This window comes from Macaca nemestrina, chromosome 7 (genome assembly GCF_043159975.1).
Source record: "Macaca nemestrina isolate mMacNem1 chromosome 7, mMacNem.hap1, whole genome shotgun sequence".
Classification (NCBI taxonomy): Eukaryota; Metazoa; Chordata; class Mammalia; order Primates; family Cercopithecidae; genus Macaca; species Macaca nemestrina.
Window position 1 is genome coordinate 159,061,962 of NC_092131.1, and position 19,640 is coordinate 159,081,601.

The 19,640-nt window shown below is 41.7% G+C and overlaps 1 protein-coding gene and 1 pseudogene across 4 annotated transcripts in view; both read left to right on the top strand.

Annotated features, from left to right (window-relative positions):
• Positions 1-11,900, top strand: part of LOC105491520 (ubiquitin protein ligase E3 component n-recognin 1) — a 155,979-nt gene extending 144,079 nt beyond the window's left edge. For 2 of the 4 annotated variants that reach the window (XM_011758032.3, XM_011758040.3), the window contains 4 exons: positions 1,030-1,107; positions 6,716-6,886; positions 8,815-8,916; positions 11,606-11,900. In XM_011758032.3, coding sequence (XP_011756334.2) covers positions 1,030-1,107; positions 6,716-6,886; positions 8,815-8,916; positions 11,606-11,747 — 493 coding nt within the window. In that variant the 3' untranslated portion in view covers positions 11,748-11,900. Of the gene's footprint in view, positions 1-1,029; positions 1,108-2,008; positions 2,111-3,526; positions 5,269-6,715; positions 6,887-8,814; positions 8,917-11,605 lie in introns of those variants that run through there. The other 2 variants (XR_011606125.1, XR_011606124.1) reach the window with 2 other exon arrangements.
• A 3,918-nt stretch (positions 11,901-15,818) lies between these two features.
• LOC105493165 (farnesyl pyrophosphate synthase pseudogene) lies at positions 15,819-17,968 on the top strand (annotated as a pseudogene).
• Positions 17,969-19,640: the final 1,672 nt, after the last annotated feature.

Here is a 19,640-nt window from a genome sequence, read left to right on the forward strand (position 1 = left end):
TGAGGAGAGAATTTCACATTATTCAGATGATCTTCCCCAATACATGCAAGCAAGGTTTTTATTGTATCTAGTTTGGCGAGAATGAGTAACATTTGCAAGCATGTATTAAGTACTAAGTATATTGTGTTTTACTTCAGCATCTCATTTAGTCCTCACCTGCTCTGTGTGTTTCCTTAATGCTAATATTCATATTTAATTTAACATTTCTTAAATCAATATGAGCCTTTTAATTGATAGGTTCATTTGATGTAATGTTTCTCTCCCTCCCTTCCCCAGAACCTGATTTGATGGTGGCCCCATGATTGGAGTATGGTGTATTTTATCCCTAGTTTACAGACAGGGAAATACAGGCTTAGGTTCAAAGACTTGTGAAGTGTCAGGGAATTTAGGATTTGTAACCAGATCTAATTTCAAAGGCTGTGTTCTTAACTACTACTTGATGTTACTTTCCTATACAGTATAGAAATCTAGCTAAAACAGTTTCATCCTAGAAACTAGTGGAAGTTAAGTTTGGAAAGGAATCCAGCTGATGAAAGATTTGGAATTATAGACTGAGAAGTTTGGATTTGATCAGGTCAACAGTGGGAATTAATTTGAATTGCAAGTGTAGATCCTTTCTTTTTTTTTTTTTGGTTTTTTTTTTTTGAGACAGAGTCTCGCTCTGTCGCCCAGGCTGGACTGCGGTGGCGTGATCTCGGCTCACTGCAAGCTCCACCTCCCGGGTTCACGCCATTCTCCTGCCTCAGCCTCCCCAGTAGCTGGGACTACAGGCGCCCACCACCATGCCCAGCTAATTTTTTGTATTTTTAGTAGAGATGGGGTTTCACCGTGTTAGCCAGGATGGTCTCGATCTCCTGACCTCGGGATTCGCTCGCCTCAGGCTCCCAAAGTGCTGGGATTACAGGCGTGAGCCACCACGCCCAGGCCCTTTTGTTATTTTTAAGACATTCTTCCTTCTATCACCTTGGGTAGTTTTTGATCTGGGTTTATTTACTCTAAAATAAAATTGCCTTTTAAATTACATTGTAGGTACCCTAGAAAAAGAAATAGTTTGATAGAGCTTCCTGATGACTATAGCTGCCTCCTGAATCAAGCTTCTCATTTCAGGTAAGGAGAATGTGTATATATATGTGTGTGTATAATTTTGAATCATTTTCTGAACTTGCAGTTGGTATACGCCATAACTAACACACTTCTTTGTTTTTGTTTGTTTTGGTTTGGGTTTTGTTTGTTTGTTTGATTGTTTAGACAGTCTTGCTCTGTTATCCAGGCTGGAGTGCAGTGATTTGACCATAGCTCACTGCAGCCTCAAACTCCTGGGCTCTTCCCACCTCGGCCTCCCAGGTAGTGAAACTACAGGCAGGCACCACCATGCCCTGCTAATGTTTTTGATTTTTCATAGAGACAAGGTTTCGATATGTTGCCCAGGCTGGTCTCGAACTCCTGGGCTCAAGTGATCCTCCTACCCACTGGCCTCCCAAAGTGTTGGGATTACAGACATGAGCCACTGTACCTGGCCACAAACTTCCTTTTTTAACAGTAACCTCTGAGTATCCTTGATAACAGTGGTTGTCAATTTTTTTTAAGTTGAGGGGAAATCATGCAATGAGCCATGATAAAGTGTACAGTTCAGTGGCATTTAGTGTATTCAAAATTTTGTACAATCACCACCTCTTTAGTTTGCAAACTTTTTCATCACCTTCTACTCACTAATCACTTCCTGTTCCCCTCATCCCATACCCTATGGTAATCTGTAATCTACTTTCTGTCTCTATGGATTTGCCTATTCTGGATATATTATATGAAAGGAATCATACAATATGTGACCTTTTGTGCCTGGCTTCTTTCACTTAGCATGTTTTTAATATTTATCCAAGTCGTAGCATGTGTCATTACTTTTTTCCTTTTTTGACTAAATAATATTCCATTGTATGTATATAAAAGAGTTTGTTTATTCCTTCTTCCATAGATGCGCATTTAGGTTGTTTCCCCCTTTTGACTGTTACAGATAATGCTACTAAAAAAATACTCATCTACAAGTTTCTTTGTGGACATAAAGTTTTCATTTCTTTTGGATCTATGCCCAGGAGTGGAATTGCTGAGTCATATGGTAATTTTGTGTTTAACTTTTTGAGGAGCTGCAAACTGTTTTCCACAGTGGTTGCGCCATTTTATGTCCCAACCAGCAATGTGTAAGGGTGCCTTTTTTCTCACATCCTTGCTGGCCCCGCAGTGAACCACCAGCGAGATCTAAACATACAGCCTCAACTTTTGGAAGACAAGGTCTCTATTGTCTACCCTGACACAAGCAAGCCACACCAGAAAAACAAGCCGTCATCCCCATGGCTACCTGCCGTGGCATTGGCGGGGCTAGAGGAAGATAGCCACGACACAAAATGTCAAAACTCACCAAAATTTACCAGCTGCTTCCTTTATTAAGCATTCCCCTGGATGCTGCAAGTATTTCACCAGGCTCCAGAGTTCCAAAATAGTTGCTTCAGGCCGGGCACGGTGGCTCACGCCTGTAATCCCAGCACTTTGGGAGGCCACGGCAGGTAGATCAGTTGAGGTCAGGAGTTCAAGGCTAACCTGGCCAACATGGTGAAACTCTGCCTCTGCTAAAAATACAAAACTTAGCTAGGCGTGGTGGTGCGCACCTGTAATCCCAGCTACTTGGGGGGCTGAGGCATGAGAATCACTTGAACCCAGGAGGCAAAAGTTGCACTTAGCTGAGATCATGCCACTGCACTCCAGCCTGGGCGACAGAGTGAGTGAGACTGTGTCTCAAAAGAAAAAAAAAGTTGCTTCAGGCAGTTCTTGCTGGCTCAACAGTTGTTTGATTAGAGTGACTGATTCCTGGAGCTCCCCCTCTACCTTTTCTATGCTATTACTCCTTAATCTTTTTTTTTTTTTTTTCTCAAGCCACAAGAACCCTTATTAAATAAAATCTTACATGGAAATCCATTAAACAGCAGAACAGGTAATAGCATCCTGACTCAGGTTCAAGCAAGCCTGAAGAGTGGAGTACACCCCCTTGGGCTTTTTTGGCACCATCCCCCCAACCTCTATCAAACCACTCTAAAGCAGTGGTTCCCAAACTTTTTTTTTCTTTTTCACGCCTTTCACTGATCATTTCAAGTGGAAAAAGAATTGGATGATAACAAAGACTGGTGAAAACAAAATAGGTTAACAATATACAGGTACTCATTATTAACGCTGTGTGTGAGTTACCTATTAGTTACCTCTATAAGAGAGCATAAGCCTATGTCTACATGATAAAATAATGTCCTGTAGCTTAAACATAATTTTGTATCTTATTATGCTTACCTTGCCATAATATGTTGTAAGTTATTTGAGTAGCATGAATCCTGACCACCACCAGTGAGATACCACCAAATGGAGGAATTATATTCACATCTACTTTCACCATTGGGGTGTGAATACTTCATATTTGAATCATAATGCATTGACTTAGTATTTGAAAATACTAAGTCAAAACTTCTGTTGATGTAACTATGTATTCTAGATACTCAGGAGGCATCATATCACCTCCCATAGCAAACCACGTTGATAATGATGACATGAAACAAGTAGTAACTTGTAATTAAAAGACAAGAATCTCGGTAGCCTGAAAAACAAAGCCTATTCAAGACTTTATTGATTTACTAGTAAGTAATCATCCTTTTTCCAAATTTCAAGAATTCCGAAGCTCCTTTAAGAGTTTTGTAATGTTACTAAGCATTATGCAGCAGCCAGACTTTTTAGTAAAATACTTAAATTAATTCAAGATCTCAGTAAATACACATAACTCTTATATTTTGTTTTAAGGATACCAGTTAGTAGCCATAATTAACTGCTTTCATGTAGTAGTCCTTACTCATATGTAAAATAACTTGCTGTCATTTGAAGGAACCAAAAAAAAAGGAGTTCAGTTTAAATTTGTTTTGTTTTGTTTTTGAGACAGTCTCGCTCTGTACAGGCTGGAGTGCAGTGGCGCGATATCAGCTCATTCTGACCTTCGCCTTCTGGGTTCAAGCAATTCTCTGCCTCAGCCTCCCAAGTAGCTGGGATTACAGGCACCTGCCACCACTCCTGGCTAGTTTTTGTATTTTTAGTAGAGACAGGGTTTCACCATCTTGGCCAGGCTGGTCTTGAACTCCTGACCTCGTTATCTACCTGCTTTGGCCTCTCAAAGTGCTGGGATTACAGGCGTGAGCCACCACGCCTGGCCAGTTTAAGGTTATTTGGAGGCCAGGCACAGTGGCTTATGCCTGTAATTCCAACATTTTGGGAAGCTGAGGCAGGCGGATCACTTAAGACCAAGAGTTCGAGACCAGCCTGGCCAACATGGCAAAATGCTGTCTCTACTAAAAGTACAAAAAAAATTAGCCAGGTATGTTGGCGCATGCCTGTAGTTGCAGCTACTCAGGAGGGTGAGGCACGAGAATCACTTCAGCCTGCAGGCGCGGGTTGCAATGAGCTGAGATCACACCACTGCACTTCAGCCTGGGCAACAGTTCAGCCTGGGCAACAGTTCAGCCTGGGCAACAGAGTAAGATTCTGTCTCAAAAAAAAAGATCATTTGAGGTCTTAAAGAGCCCCTCTTTGACTCGCTCTGAGAATCACTGCCCTGCAGAATGACTCAGGAAATTCTTTTTTCTAGTTATAACTATTGTTTTAAGCCATGAAGTTGGGGAAGTTAACTGTCCCAGTAGGGTCTTGAGTACGTCACACCCTAGCCACTGTTACAGGATAAAATTGACCTTCCTGTACTAGCTCCCTTTCTAGTCAATCATCTAAAGGAATGGTTGGGTCACTTTACCTTTCAGCCCTCAAACAGTTAGCTAATTAATTTCAAAGATTGCATCCATCTCTAAATTCAGTAATTCTCCTAATCTTGGGCTACATTGCTACCACAAAAGCCTGGTGAATAGATACTATCTTCCAGGCATTAAGAATATCAGGTTGGCCGAGTACAGTGGCTCATGCCTGTAACCCCAGCACTTTAGAAGGCTGAGGTGGGTGAATCACTTGAACTCAGGAGTTCAAGACCAGCCTGGGCAACATGGCAAGACCCTGTCTCTACAAAAAAATACAAAATAATTAGCTAGACTTGGTGGCATGTGCCTGTAGTCTCAGCTACTCGGGATGCTGAGGAGGGAAGATCAGTTGAACCAAGGAGGTTGAGGGAGCAGTGAGCCGTGACTGTGCGACTGCACTCCAGCCTGGGTGACAGAGCCAGACCTTGTCTCAAAAAAAAAAAAAGAATATCAAGCTGTTGGCTCCTAGGAGGATCTGAGGAGAGTGTTGGTCTTTATTAATCACAGTGAGGATCCTTCTGGATGATATTACTACTTATAGATTTCACATAAGAATGAAGATCAATCCTATGATCTCTTCCAGTTTTATTGTCACCACCAATTTCCATAAGATGGAGCCATCCCTAGTGGCTGCTCAGTGATATGCTTTAGGCTCCCTCCCCGCCTTTCCTCTGTAGGATGGCTAATGACTCAGACTCAGCCATCCTGTGTTAAAGATGAAAGATGTTGGCTTTATCCAAAAAGGGCTATAACTATGTTCTGGAGAAACCTCCTGGAAGTGAAAATAGTCCTCTCATCCTATGCACAGAGTCCCTCTGCTCCTGTGGAGACAGAGGTGGGGTTTTGTTTGTTTTGGGTTTTTTTTTGTTTGTTTGTTTTAATCCTGTCTGAGAAACGGGGGATCAGAAAAAGAGCTGTCAGTACCCTATTGGAGATTCTGTCTGATGTTCTTTATTCTGACCCCAGTGTGGGGCTGGTTGGATTTCTCCTTTGGTTGCATTTATCTTCTACTTCCCAAATTGAGGAATTTGATATTTCCCATTGTGTTCAATGTACAGCATAGATGGGAGGAGCATGGGAAACTCCTTTTTAAAAGATAATCGTTATTTCCCTTGGTGGGGCTTTATAGCACACCTCCAGCATAGTATGTAAAATAGTCTCATCATAAAACACTGGTTGACTCAAGCAAGTCAACACTATCACTTTTTTCTTCCTAAGACTGTGATTCCCAGATGGAAGGGTGGGCCAACTCAAAGGCTATAGTCTCTCATTTCAGTCTCAGCTACTCAGGACGCTGAGGCAGGAGAATTGCTTGAACCGGGGAGGTGGAGTTTGTAGTGAGCCGAGATCATGCCACTGCACTCTAACCTGGGTGACAGAGCAAGACTCCGTCTCAAAAAAAAAGAAAAAAAGAAATGGGGGGATGTGTTTGGGCCCTTACTGTAAAATGTAATTTTTTTTCTTTTAAACAATTGCATACTTACAAGGTCATATCCCTTCAACATTGAAGACACAAGCTTGACTAACCCGATACAGAGGAGGCAGGTAACTGTAACTTGGGCATGTCAGATGAAGACTGGAGTCTATCAGTGAATCTCAATCACAAGGCATATATTCAACCACCATACTTTATGAGAATTATCAGCACACCGTTTATGTAATACAGATTCAGATTTTCTTACTATGGATTAATTGGAAGATTTTCCATGAAGCCCTTTTAGGGGACATACTAAAGAGGAATTAGCTAATTCAATGTTTCCTTGTGTTTTAAGAGCTTCCTTTGCTGGAAAGGGGTCAGTGATGAAAACATGCTTGATTGCTAACAGGATATATGGTACTTGTTTTGTTTTGTTTTGTTTTTCCACCATTTTCTAAATGTTTTCTTCCCTTTTGAGGTGCCCACGGTCTGCAGATGATGAGCGAAAGCATCCTGTCCTCTGTCTTTTCTGTGGGGCTATACTATGTTCTCAGAACATTTGCTGCCAAGAAATTGTGAACGGGGAAGAGGTTGGAGCTTGCATTTTTCACGCACTTCACTGTGGAGCCGGAGTCTGCATTTTCCTAAAGTGAGTAGTGAGTGTTCTGGAAGCTTTATGATGAACTTAAGGAATCTGGATCCAATCTGGGGGTCACTATTGGGACAGTGTGTTGATAGCAAATAATCAGAAGTTAGAGTATTAACCTGTTACTGACGTGAAATTACATTTGAGAAGATACTGTGAAAAAAGAACAGGTTTCTGTTAACATTTCCATTATTTATGGAAAATCTTAAATACGATAGAGTTTGTATTAATTGCTCTGGTATTATATAATACTCAGGTATAATGAAAGAACTTCGAGTCCTAAAACTTATATTTAAAATGTAATCTTCCTGGAAGATGAGTTCTTTAAAATAAATAAAAATAAACAAATAAAAGGTACATGTAGGCCAGGCACAGTGACCTATGCCTGTAATCCCAGCACTTTGGGAGGCTGAGGCAAGAGAATCACTTGAGGTCAGTAGTTCAAGGTCAGCCTGGGCAACATGACGAGACTCCATCTCTATAAAAAATTAGCCAGGCATGGTAACACATGGCTGTTTTCCCACCTACTTGAGAGGCTGAGGTGGATGGGCTGCTTGAGTCTGGGAGTTCAAGACTGCAGAAAGCCATGATCGTGCCATTGCATTCTAGCCTGGGCAACAGAGTGAGATCCTCTATCAAAAAAAAAAGTCCATGTAAATTGTTAACTTTGGTTTGTCCTGTGATATCTTTATTTCATCTATTAACCCACCATTTCTCCTAGTCTTTCAGCAAAAGATTGAGGATAGAAAAATAGTCACTTATGGCCGGGCACGGTGGCTCACGCCTGTAATCCCAACACTTTGGGAGGCCCGAGGTGGGCAGATCACAAGGTCAAGAGTTCAGGACCAGCCTGGCCAACATGGTGAAACTCCGTGTCTACTAAGAATACAAACATTAGCTGGGCATGGTGGCGGGCTCCTGTAGTCCCAGCTACTCAGAAGGCTGAGGCAGGAGAATCACTTGAACCTGGGAGGCGGAGGTTGCAGTGAACAGAGATCACGCCACTGCACTCCAGCCTGGGCGATAGAGCGAGACTCCGTCTGGAAAAAAAAAAATAGAGAAAAAAGAAAAATAGTCACTTATATTTATGAAAGAAGAGTTTAAGTTGCCTGCAGAGAAATAAAATTCGAAGTGGATATATATCCTTTTTCTTTCCACTCTCCTCATGTAACACAGTTTCTGTTACATAAACCCAAATGTCTTTCTAACTGTGAAATATGTAATCATTACTCATAGGCATCTTTTGAACCAAGGGGAAAGAATGTATGGAAGCCAAACCTAAACACCTATTTTTAGGGAACCCACAGCAAGTAAACCCACTACCTTAGCCCAGCTGTTTATTTTATAATTTCTCTGTAAAGTACTTGCCCCTGTACATGTGTACGCAAGCGTTTTTTATGTCTGTTTCCCAAGAGACATAAAAGTCCCAGGTGCCTTCAGGGTGGCAGTGGCTCTTTGTACCTGCAGTGTTTCAGGCGAGCTCTAGCCAGAAAAGCTGGTATACTTCCCTAGTTGATATTCTGTCTGACTTGAGGTTATCAGACTAGGAGATGTGATTCTGTTCTTCCGTGAGGTTCCCTCGCCTGTCCAGGTTGTGTCAGAAATCAGAATAGAAACAACCCCAGCCACCATTTTCCAAGGTGTCTGTGGCTGAAGTAGGACAGCTTCCTCCCTTCAACAGATTCCGTCAGTGTCACTGATCTCATTTCACCAAATCCACTGCTCCTTTTCTATAGCTTCAACAGAAATACCAATATGTGTTCTCGTTTATTTAGACAAAACATAATTTAGTCTATTTGTCTGTTTATATTGTCTGTATACTGAATTTCTAACAGATATTGGCCATATCTTTTCTCTAGATTAGCATTGATGCAGTGCCTATCATTTGCACACATACACTTAACCACATTCCTGTTGGTTTTCTCTTTCAGAATCAGAGAGTGCCGAGTGGTCCTGGTTGAAGGTAAAGCCAGAGGCTGTGCCTATCCAGCTCCTTACTTGGATGAATATGGAGAAACAGACCCTGGCCTGAAGTAAGATTTTTTTTATAATAGGAAGGTTTCAGTAAGTTCTCTTTTATATTGTTTGTTTTCTATTTCAGTCACATTATTGTATGTAAACGGTGATAGTTCTTTAATCACAAAAGGTAATTGAGGCCGGACACTCGGCTTATACCTGTATTCCCAGCACTTTGGGAGGCTGAAGCAGGCAGATCATTTGCGGCCAGGAGTTTGAGACCAGCCTGGCCAACATGGTGAAAACTCGTTGCTACTAAAAATACAAAAATTAGCCAGGCATGGTGGTGCGCGCCTGTAATCCCAGCTACTCGGTAGGCTGAGGTAGGAGAATCACTTGAACCCAGGAGGTTGCAGTGAGCCAAGATCGCCCACTGCACTCCAGCCTGGGCGACAGAGGGAGATTCTGTCTCAAAAAAAAAAGTAATTGAGAGCTACCTTTTACTTTTATTTTTTATTTTTATGTTTATTTTGGGAGGCAGAGTCTCCCTCTGTCACCCAGGCTGGAGTGCAATGGCACTATCTCGGCTCACTGCAACCTCTGCCTCCCAGGTTCAAGTGAATCTCCTGCCTCAGCCTTCTGAGTAGCTGGGACTACAAGGCACATGCCACCATGCCCGGCTAATTTTTGTATTTTTAGTTGAGACGGGGTTTCACCATCTTGGCCAGGCTGGTCTGGAATTCTGACCTCGAGTGATCCACCCACCACAGCCTCCCAAAGTGCATGAGCCACTGCACCCAGCCAAGAGCTATTTTTTAAATGGCTTCAAATTTTAAATATTAAATATGATGCCAATCTTTAGCACATAATTTTCAACAACTGTGTGCTTCTCCAAAATTTGAAGGTAGTATTTCTCCAAAATTTTTAAAGGCCCCAGCCGTCCTAATGTTTCAGTGTTCTATTATTTGTAATCAACCTTTCTTCAGAATTGCTTAAAAGGATTGACACTGATAGTATATATTTGTAGTGTCCAGTGATGAAGTTTGGTTTAGAGATATTGTTTCCATTGCAATACTTGAAACTTTTTTTTTTTTTGAGACAGTCTCTCACTCTGTCACTCAGGCTGGATCTCGGCTCACTGCAACCTTTACCTCCAGGGTTCAAGTGATTCTCCTGCCTCAGCCTCCCAAGTAGCTGGTACTACAGGCATGCACCACCATACCTGGCTAAATTTTTTTTGTATTTTCAGTAGAGATGGGGTTTCACTATGTTGGCCAGACTGGTCTCAAACTCCTGACCTCAGGTGATCCAGATGCCCACCTTGGCCTCCCAAAGTGCTGGGGTTACAGGCATGAGCCACCCTACCCAACTGAGACTTTTTATTAGCCAGCTATATCAGCCTTCTTTCCTTCTGAGCATTAGCAAAAGATTTATAATCCTGAACTTTTCTGTATCCTTCCCTGGTAGTAGGAACTGGGGTCCTACTGATGGCTTATGAAAATGAGGTGACTAACAGTGATCTCAAAAGTACATATAGATAAAGATTAGACCTCCTTACAATAAACTCTTTTTGGTTCACTGAAATTTTGTTCCTTTGAAATATTGCTCAGAAAGAATAGGCTTAATAGATGGGGCTTGGGACCTTGGATCATACAGAGCTTTGTTTCTATTGGGATGACATTTGACCTGTCTTTGGTTTAGGGAGAAAAGCAGAGTGGTGAAAGTAGTTAATGACTGAGGATAGTCTTAGTTGTTCCACAAGGGTACAAAGCAGAGTTTTAAAATTAATTTGGCAGTTTAAAAATCCCCAACCAGGCGGCTGCAGTGACTCACACCTGTAATCCCAGCACTTTGGGAGGCCGAGGCGGGCGGATCACGAGGTCAGGAGTTCGAGACTAGTTTGGCCAACATGGTGAAACCCCGTCTCTACTAAAAATACAAAAAAAATTAGCCAGGCGCTGTGGCGGGCACCTGTAATCCCAGCTACTCTGGAGGCTGAGGCAGGAGAATTGCTTGAAACCGGAAGGCAGATGTTGCAGTGAGCCGTGATCATACCGCGGCACTCCAGCCTGGGCAAAAAGAGCGAAACTCCGTCTCAAAAAAAAAAAAAAAAAAATCCCAACCAGCTGAGACACTTGAATGTCTAAAGGAATTAGGATCTCACAGTTCTCCATTACTGGCAACAGCCACACTTAAATCATTTTGGATTAACTGTTATACAGTGTTAAAAACTGTGCAACTCTAGAATTGAAGTATAATTATTTTATTAAATTATTTGCTAGTTATTTGCTAATAGCCAGCCAGTTTGTCATATCATAAGGACAGTTACAACCAAACATCTCTGAGTAGCAAAATATAATTTTAGGGCCTAGTGTTATATGTCAGACCTAACCTCTACTGTGCAAAGATCATAAATTGAAGCTAGATAACAGTATGAAGCCAAAAAGCTATTCAAGCTAACCACCAAAAAAGAATAGTGCTGCTTCAAGTTATAAACCTCACTGACCATTTAAGTGAGGTCCCATAATGCCATAGTATACCTGACCTATTTTATGAATAGTCAAGGAGTATATTTCTGCTTTATTAGCTAAGTCGCCTGTCAAGTTCTTAGTGATCAGTGGTGAAGGGAAAATATCCCTTTTTCAGCCCTGTGCTGGTGAGTCCTCCCAGCTCCAGGAACATCTCGAGAGTACATACTCATTTAGACAATAAAGATGTGGCAGTTACTAGATTCAAACTTACATGTTTTTTCTTTTTTCCCTAAAGGAGGGGCAACCCCCTTCATTTATCTCATGAGCGGTATCGGAAGCTCCATTTGGTCTGGCAACAACACTGCATTATAGAAGAGATTGCTAGGAGCCAAGAGACTAATCAGATGCTATTTGGATTCAACTGGCAGTTACTGTGAGCTCCAACTCTGCCTCAAGACAATCACAAATGACGACCAGTAATAAAGGCTGATTCAGAATTATGGAAAACTTTCTGAGGGCTGGGGAAGTATTGGAGGGTCTTTTGCTCCATGTCCAGATTCACTTACATCAATAAAGTATTTCTTAATGGAGTATTGCTTTCAGTTAGCAAACATATGCTTCACAGGAAAAAAGGACGTAGATGAATCTGTTTTATGTGCTGGTATTTCCAGAGAATTTATTCCCCTTCATAATTTGTCTCATTTCATTTTATTTCATCCACTTGGTAGATGAAGTCACGTCAGACAGTTGTGCACATTTTTATATGTTGGTTAACTCTTCTGCAATTTTGTATTTGGTGTTTTCCCCGCAAGTTTAGTTCAGCTGACATTGGATCACTGACAAGATTCTAATAATCTGTGATAGTCTTCCTTGCAGCTAAAGAAGAATTGCAGAAACCATGCAATATACTTGAATTGAGAAAGATTCCAAATATAAATTTCTTATTATTTCTCTTTTAAGGAAATACCCCTAATGTGCCGCCTGCTGCTATCACCACAAATTAAACTCAGTCTCGATGTGGACAGGGTGATTTCTGCCAATGTGGAAAAGATTTTTTCTCACTGTAGACCTCAAGAAAAGTTAGGGTAATGTATTTATTATTCATTCCTGATGGTACAAAGAGCTTGCAGTTCTGCCTCTCTGACTACCAGTAGCTTTGTTGAGTTTTGAAATAATACTTAACATTTTCCAAAGGCAGATCTCGTTCTGCAAGGAGATTGTGGTACCATCCTATTTGACTCTCAGAAACCTCTTGTTATTCTGATGTAAACTATTTGTAGAATGAGGATAAGAAAATTCTCCCAATGAGTGGATCATGACATGAGTGGATCATGACAACTGTAAATTAGAACAATCGGATTTAAGCCAATTCCACAATCTTCTATATCTTTGTAAAAGACAAATCCTTGATGTTGTCTGTGTGCAACCTTTTCATAAACTCTGGTTTTATGACTAGTACAAACCACCAAAAAGCCATGTGATCAATAGTCTGTGTCCTGTTACAACATGCTGTGGTTGAGCCATCTTGTTTATAAATAGTAGAGCTCTCCTGAATTTGTGCCTAGACTTCTTGATTCCTGGCTTTTATTTTTTGTATCAAGAAATTGTGATATAAAGCAGCAGACAAAAGATAAATGGAAACCTTCCATTTTAACTTATGTTGTTTCTGGGGTAATGTTAGAACCTTGAAAGATGCATTCAAAGACTGTATCTTATTTTGCCCTTGGCTACTAGTGTCTCACACACGTGTGTAAATGTTTTCTTACCTTCTGTTTGCTCAGCAAAGGCAGGCAAGTAAAAATATATTTGCTAAGTGATTCGTGATGCACATTTGGGGCTAGATTTTTCTGTTCCTTTTATGTAAAGAAAAGTGGATTTTGCAGTAAGGGATTGGCCTGAGCAGGCATCAGAATCACAATCATGATTTTCTACTTGAATAATGACAATTCAGAAGGTATCTGGATAAATAGATACATCTGTGGTGAACAATTTGTAAAAGTAACAGGTAAGGATCAGGAAATTCACTATTCAGTTTGTCAGATTTGCCAGAATGATTAAAGTATTGGAACATTTGTGTTTGTTATGTAATTGTATTGAGTGGATTGTTTGGGAAATCTTGGCTAGAATAGGAAACAGAAGATGCTGACTTCTACCCTAATAGATGGGCCCCAATTCAGCAAAGATAAATGGACTTTCTTTTAGTCCTTTTTATATTAACTTAATCAATTCTGGAGTTAGGCTCTCAAGAGGACAGAGGGACTATCTGGCAATGGCCAGCCAGACCTTTACTGCCAAAGAACCCATTTCATACTACGTTCCACTGATTGCGATTGATTCAGATTTTTGCACTGTAGGTGAGCATATGTCTCAGTGCTGCCCCAGGCCCCAGGGATTTCTCATTATGTTCAAATGTCCTAGTGATTTACCTTAATCATTGCAAACAATTATGGTTATGAAGTTTACTTACAAACAAGCAACTGAGTCACTTTATTTTCTTTAGTGTAGTATGTGAAGGCACTGGTTCAACAGGATGGCTCCAGAACTGTGTTTTTCTAATGTTTGGTGAGGGGCTAGTGAGAGTTTTAATGATATGGTGAAGAAAAATATATCTGTATAATTAATTTATTATATTGGTGTATGGGCTGTGAGTTCACCTTTTAGTGGTCATTTGTCATTTCATAACAACTATGCATTTTGGTTCACTGTGATGATGATCTATATTTAGTGACTGCAACATGTTTATACCACTGATTCAAATTCCATCCATGATGAAGTTATACAAATAATGCATATATTGATAACTTTTATTGCAAAAATGTAAATTTAAAACTTGTATAATGTTCTTGTGCTTTTTAAAATAAAATATATGTGTATATTTAAAAAGAAAAAAAAAAGGGACTTCTCATGTTTGGGGATTTGGGTTTGAAGTATAAAAATCTGTGCCTAGGAAGACTCTCCAGTCGAAACCTTTGTCAGCCCAGGCAAATGTCTTAAAAGACATAGGTGTTTAGTATATATGGGTCTCCAAACTTTTTTAGCCATAAACTCCATCAATAAATAGTTTTTAAGCTTGCATACCAAATAGAATATAAACACATACACATATTTTATATTCTATATGCAGTGCTTTACTAATACATGCAAATTATAAAACATAGCTTTAAAAAGGAGATTTAAAAATCAGTTAAAAATAGAAATAGATATTTCAATATCTTCCAATCCAGTCTGCGTCCTTTTGGGTGTGCACACTCTAATACGAAGACAGCTGTCTAGAGCAGCGGTATCCAGAAGAGTTTTGCAGTAATAGAAATGTTCTGGCCGGGCGCGGTGGCTCACGCCTGTAATCGCAGCACTTTGGGAGGCCAGGGCAGGCAGATCACAAGGTCAGGAGATCGAGACCATCCTGGCTAACATGGTGGAACCCCATCTCTACTAAAAGTACAAAAAATTAGCCAGGTGTGGTGGTGGGCGTCTGTAGTCCCGGCTACTCGGGAGGCTGAGGCAGGAGAATGGTGTGAACCCAGGAGGCAGAGCTTGCAGTGAGCCAAGATCATGCCATTGCACTGCAGCCTGGGTGACAGAACGAGACTCCGTCTCAAAAAAAAAAAAAAGAAATGTTCTGTGTGTATTTACCATACGGAATGGCAGTCACTATTCTCATGTGGCTATTGAACACTTGAGATGTGGCTAGTGCAACTGAGGGCCTGAATTTTTAATTTTTAGTTAATTTAAATGTAGTCATGTGTGGCTGGTGGCTACCATATTGGGCAGCATGTATCTAGTGTGATGGTCCTCAGACTTAACTGTGCATTAAAGTCACCTAGAGAGAGTTAACAAAATCCAAATGCCTGGTTCTCACCCTCGATCTGGAATCAGTCTTCTGGGATTGAGCCTTAAAATAAGCAGGGTGGTTTTCTTCCATTTCTGAGCCATGACTCTTCACTAAAATGAAGAGGTTGCTTTCTTTTTAGCTTGGTGATTTTCAGACTAAGTGCCAAAGATTGTGGGAGAAACGTAGGCCCGAGAGGGGAAAGAATGCCAAAGCTGGATAGTTGTGATTTTTCATTTGAGTCTCTGTATAAGCTTTCATTTGAGAAAAGGGTACCTGGAATTTTTTTAAAATTAGAAGCAGTTGCTTTAGTTTTAAGCTTTAAAATATTCTATGAGGGGGCCGGGCGCGGTGACTCACGCCTGTAATCCCAGCACTTTGGGAGGCCGAGGCGGGTGGATCACAAAGTCAAGAGATTGAGACGGTCCTGGCTAACACAGTGAAACCCTGTCTCTACCAAAAATACAAAAATTAGCTGGGCATGGTGGCGTGCACCTGTAATCCCAGCTACTCAGGAGGCTGAGGTGGGAGAGTCACTTGAACCTGGGAGGTGGAGGTTACGGTGAGCCGAGATCGCGCCCCTGCACTCCAGCCTGGCGACAGAGTGAGACTCCATCTCAAAAAAAAAAAAAAAAAAAAAAAAATTATATGAGGGGCAACACTGAAGGCAAAGAAGGGTTTTTATTTGTTTTTTGTTTTGAGTGGGAGTCTCGCTCTGTCACCCAGATCAGTCAAGTGAAATTTGGGGAAAAAGTAGAAATGAAGACTAAGAAGGAATACAAAAATGAAAAGTTACCAATGGAATGCACAGTAAGGAAAAGCTGGAAAGACCTGGGCATTGTGGCACACCTGTAGTCCCAGCTACTTGGGAAGCAGAGATGGGAAGATCCCTTGAGAAGAAGGTCAAGGTTGCAGTGAGCTGACATCATGCCACTGCCCTCCAGCCTGTGTGACAGAGTGACACCCTGACTTAAAAAAAAAAAAAAAAAATGCAGGGGGCAGGGGAGGAGAAAAAAAAGATTTAGGATAAAGAAGATTTGATATATATTAATTGAAGTCCCTGAAGAAAGAAAAAGCAATGGAACAGAACACAAATGGAAACTATAATTAGGTAAAAATTTCTTGGGGGAAAAAAGAAAAACTTGAATACATGTTGAAAGAGAACATTGTAAAAACCCAGAAGAGTCAACACCAAAGGATCTTCACATCCAGACAAACTGTCCGAGTATAAAATCCACCCAGACAGTTCAGAGCATGCTAACACTCAGGGAATATTTTTTCCCATGAGCCTTTCCTGAGAAATTTACCAGTGAGCCAGCTTCAGACAATCGTAAATGATTATAGAAGCCTTGGCATAAGGTCTGGGGGTGAGTGTTGCGTATGTTTAATTGTACAGATGGGAGGATGAGAGACAAAATTGGATGCTCTAATGATGTAGAATTATTACAACTAACAAAAAACAGGAGAAAAAGGGCAAGTGGTTAGAAAGTTAAATAAGCTCACTGATTACATCAGTGGTTGTAGCCAGAATTAAAAAGGTATCAAGCAGAAACCCGCATCCAGGAACAAAGCCCTTTGCACCTCCCTCAGAATGAACGGAGACCAGACATCAGATGTATATGTCCAAGAAAAGCAGGATTTCGTTCAGTGGTTCTCCCAGATTGTTAGGGTGCTGACTGAGGATGAGATGGGGCACCCAGAGACAGGAGATGGGATCACCCAGCTCAAGGAGGTCCTGTAGTACAATGCCATTGGAGGCAAGTATCACTGGGCTTTGACAGTGCTAGTAGCATTCCGGGAGCTGGTGGAGCTGAGGAAACAGGATGCTGAGAGTCTCCAGCGGGCCCTGACTGTGGGCTGGTGTGTGGAACTGCTGCAAGCTTTCTTCCTGGTGGCAGATGACATCACGGATTCATCCCTCACCGCTGGGGACAGATCTGCTGGTTACAGAAGCCGGGCGTGGGTTTGGATGCCATCAGTGATGCTACATCAATGATGCTATGCTTCTGGAAGGGAAGCATGTATCTACTGCCTGCTGAAGCTCTGTTGCCGGGAGCAGCCCTATTACCTGAACCTGATCCAGCTCTTCTTGCAGTGTTTCTATCAGACTGGGATTGGACAGACCCTGGACCTCATCACAGCCCCCCAGGGCAATGCAGATCTTGGCAGATTCACTGAAAAGAGGTACAAATCTAGTGTCAAGTACAAGGCAGCTTTCTACTCCTTCTGCCTTCCTGTAGCTGCAGCCATGTACATGGCAGGCATTGATGGTGAGAAGGAGCACACCAATGCCAAGAAGATCCTGCTGGAGATGGGAGAGGGAGAGTTCTTTCAGATTCAGGATGATTACCTTGACCTCTTTTGGGGACCCCAGTGTGACCGGCAAAGTTGGCACTGACAAACAGGACAACAAATGCAGCTGGCTGGTGGTTCAGTGTCTGCAACGGGCCACTCCGGAACAGTAGCAGATCCTGAAGGAGAATTACGGGCAGAAGGAGGCCGAGAAGGTGGCCCCGGTGAAGACTGTATGAGGAGCCGGACCTGCCGGCCGTGTTCTTGCAATACTAGGAAGACAGTTACAGCCACATTATGGGTCTCACTGAACAGGACGCAGTGCCCCTGCCCCCAGTCATCTTTCTAGGGCTGACGTGCAACATCTACAAGCGGAAAAGTGACCTAGAGACTGCAAGGGCAGGGAGAGGAGGCCCTCAATAAATAAATTATTGTGTAACCTTAAAAAAATAAAAATTAAAAATAAATAAATAAGGTATCACTTGAAGGTGACAAATCAAGAAATAAAAACAAGTGGCCTGGCACGGTGGCTCACGCCTGTAATCCCAGCACTTTGGGAGGCCAAGGTGGGTCAGGAGATCGAGACCATCCTGGCTAACACGGTGAAACCCCGTCTCTACTAAAAAATACAAAAAATTAGCTGGGCGTGTTGGCGGGCACCTGTAGTCCCAGCTGCTTGGGAGGCTGAGGCAGGAGAATGGTGTGAACCCAGGAGGCGGAGCTTGCAGTGAGCTGAGATCCGGCCACTGCACTCCAGCCTGGGCGACAGAGCGAGACTCCGTCTCAAAAAAAGAAAAAACAAAATACAAACAAGTACACACATTGACACTAGGATAAAGCTAGTGGCTACATGGTGAGAGAGAAGGAGCAGGGTAAGAAGCAATTTCAAAATTGGTCCTGTATTAAGAAACCAACAGTATTTAAGGAAAGAGAATATTACATAAAGATGTTAGTGTAAAATTTACTGCTAGAAGTACACCACCAAAGAGGAGGAAAAAGGCAAATAGGCTACACAGTGAAACAGTGTGAGTCCCACCCTGTGCCCTGAGCTGCAGCCAGGATAGGCAGATAAATAATTATTTTACTTGTTTTTAATCAATCTTTCTTAAATGTATGTATAGTTCACATTTATTTCAGTGTTTATTATTAGAAGTGTTTTCATCTTTATTTAGAAGTTTGTGCCAGGCGTGGTGGCTCACAACTGTAATCCCAGCACTTTGGGAGGCCGAGGTGGGCAGATGACCTGAGGTCAGGAGTTTGAGACCAGCCTGACCAACATGGAGAAACCCCGTCTCTAAAAATACAGATTGGCTGGGTGTGGTGGCCCATGCCTTAATCCCACCTACTCAAGTGGCTGGGGCAGAAGAATCGCTTGAACCCGGGAGGCGGAGGTTGCAGTGAGCCGAGATCACGCCATTGCACTCCAGCCTGGGCAATAAGAGCGAAACTCTGTCTCAAAAAAAAAAAAAAAAAAAAAAAGGAAGAAGAAGAAGTTTGGTGATGTTTTTGTGATGCGAAGTATGCCATACGAACTTAACTCTTGTTTATAATAATTCGCCTATGGTAAAACTGGCTTCGTTATACATCATTTTGCTTAAAGTCATAGTTCCCAAGGGTTAATGATGTTAAATGAAGACTTACTGTACTGCTTCACACCTACCAGAAAGGCTATAATCAAAAAGATGGGGAATAACGTGTTGGCAAGAATGTGGAGAAAGTGAAACCCTCATACATCACTAGTGAGGATATACAATGGTACAGCTGCTTTAAAAAACAGATGGGCAGTTCCTGATAATATCCATTACCAGATGCCTTAGCAATTCTCCTCCCCGGTGTATACACAAGAGAATTTGAAACATCTTCACACACACACAAAACAACTTGTACAAATGTGCATAGCAGCATTATTAATAATAGCCCAAACAGGAAACTACCCAATTGTCCATCAACCAATGAATGGATAAATAAAGTATCTATCCATACAATGGAATATTATGCACCCACAAAGAGGAATGACATTCTGATGCATGCCATAGCATGGGTAAATCTTGTAAACATTATGCTCAGTGAAAGAAGCCAGTCACAAAAGACCATATATTGTATGATTCCCTTTATATCCAATGTCCAGAATTAGACAAATCCATAGAGACAAACAGTAGATTAGTGGTTGTCAGGGGTTGGGAAGACAGGGGAGTAAGGGATGACTGCT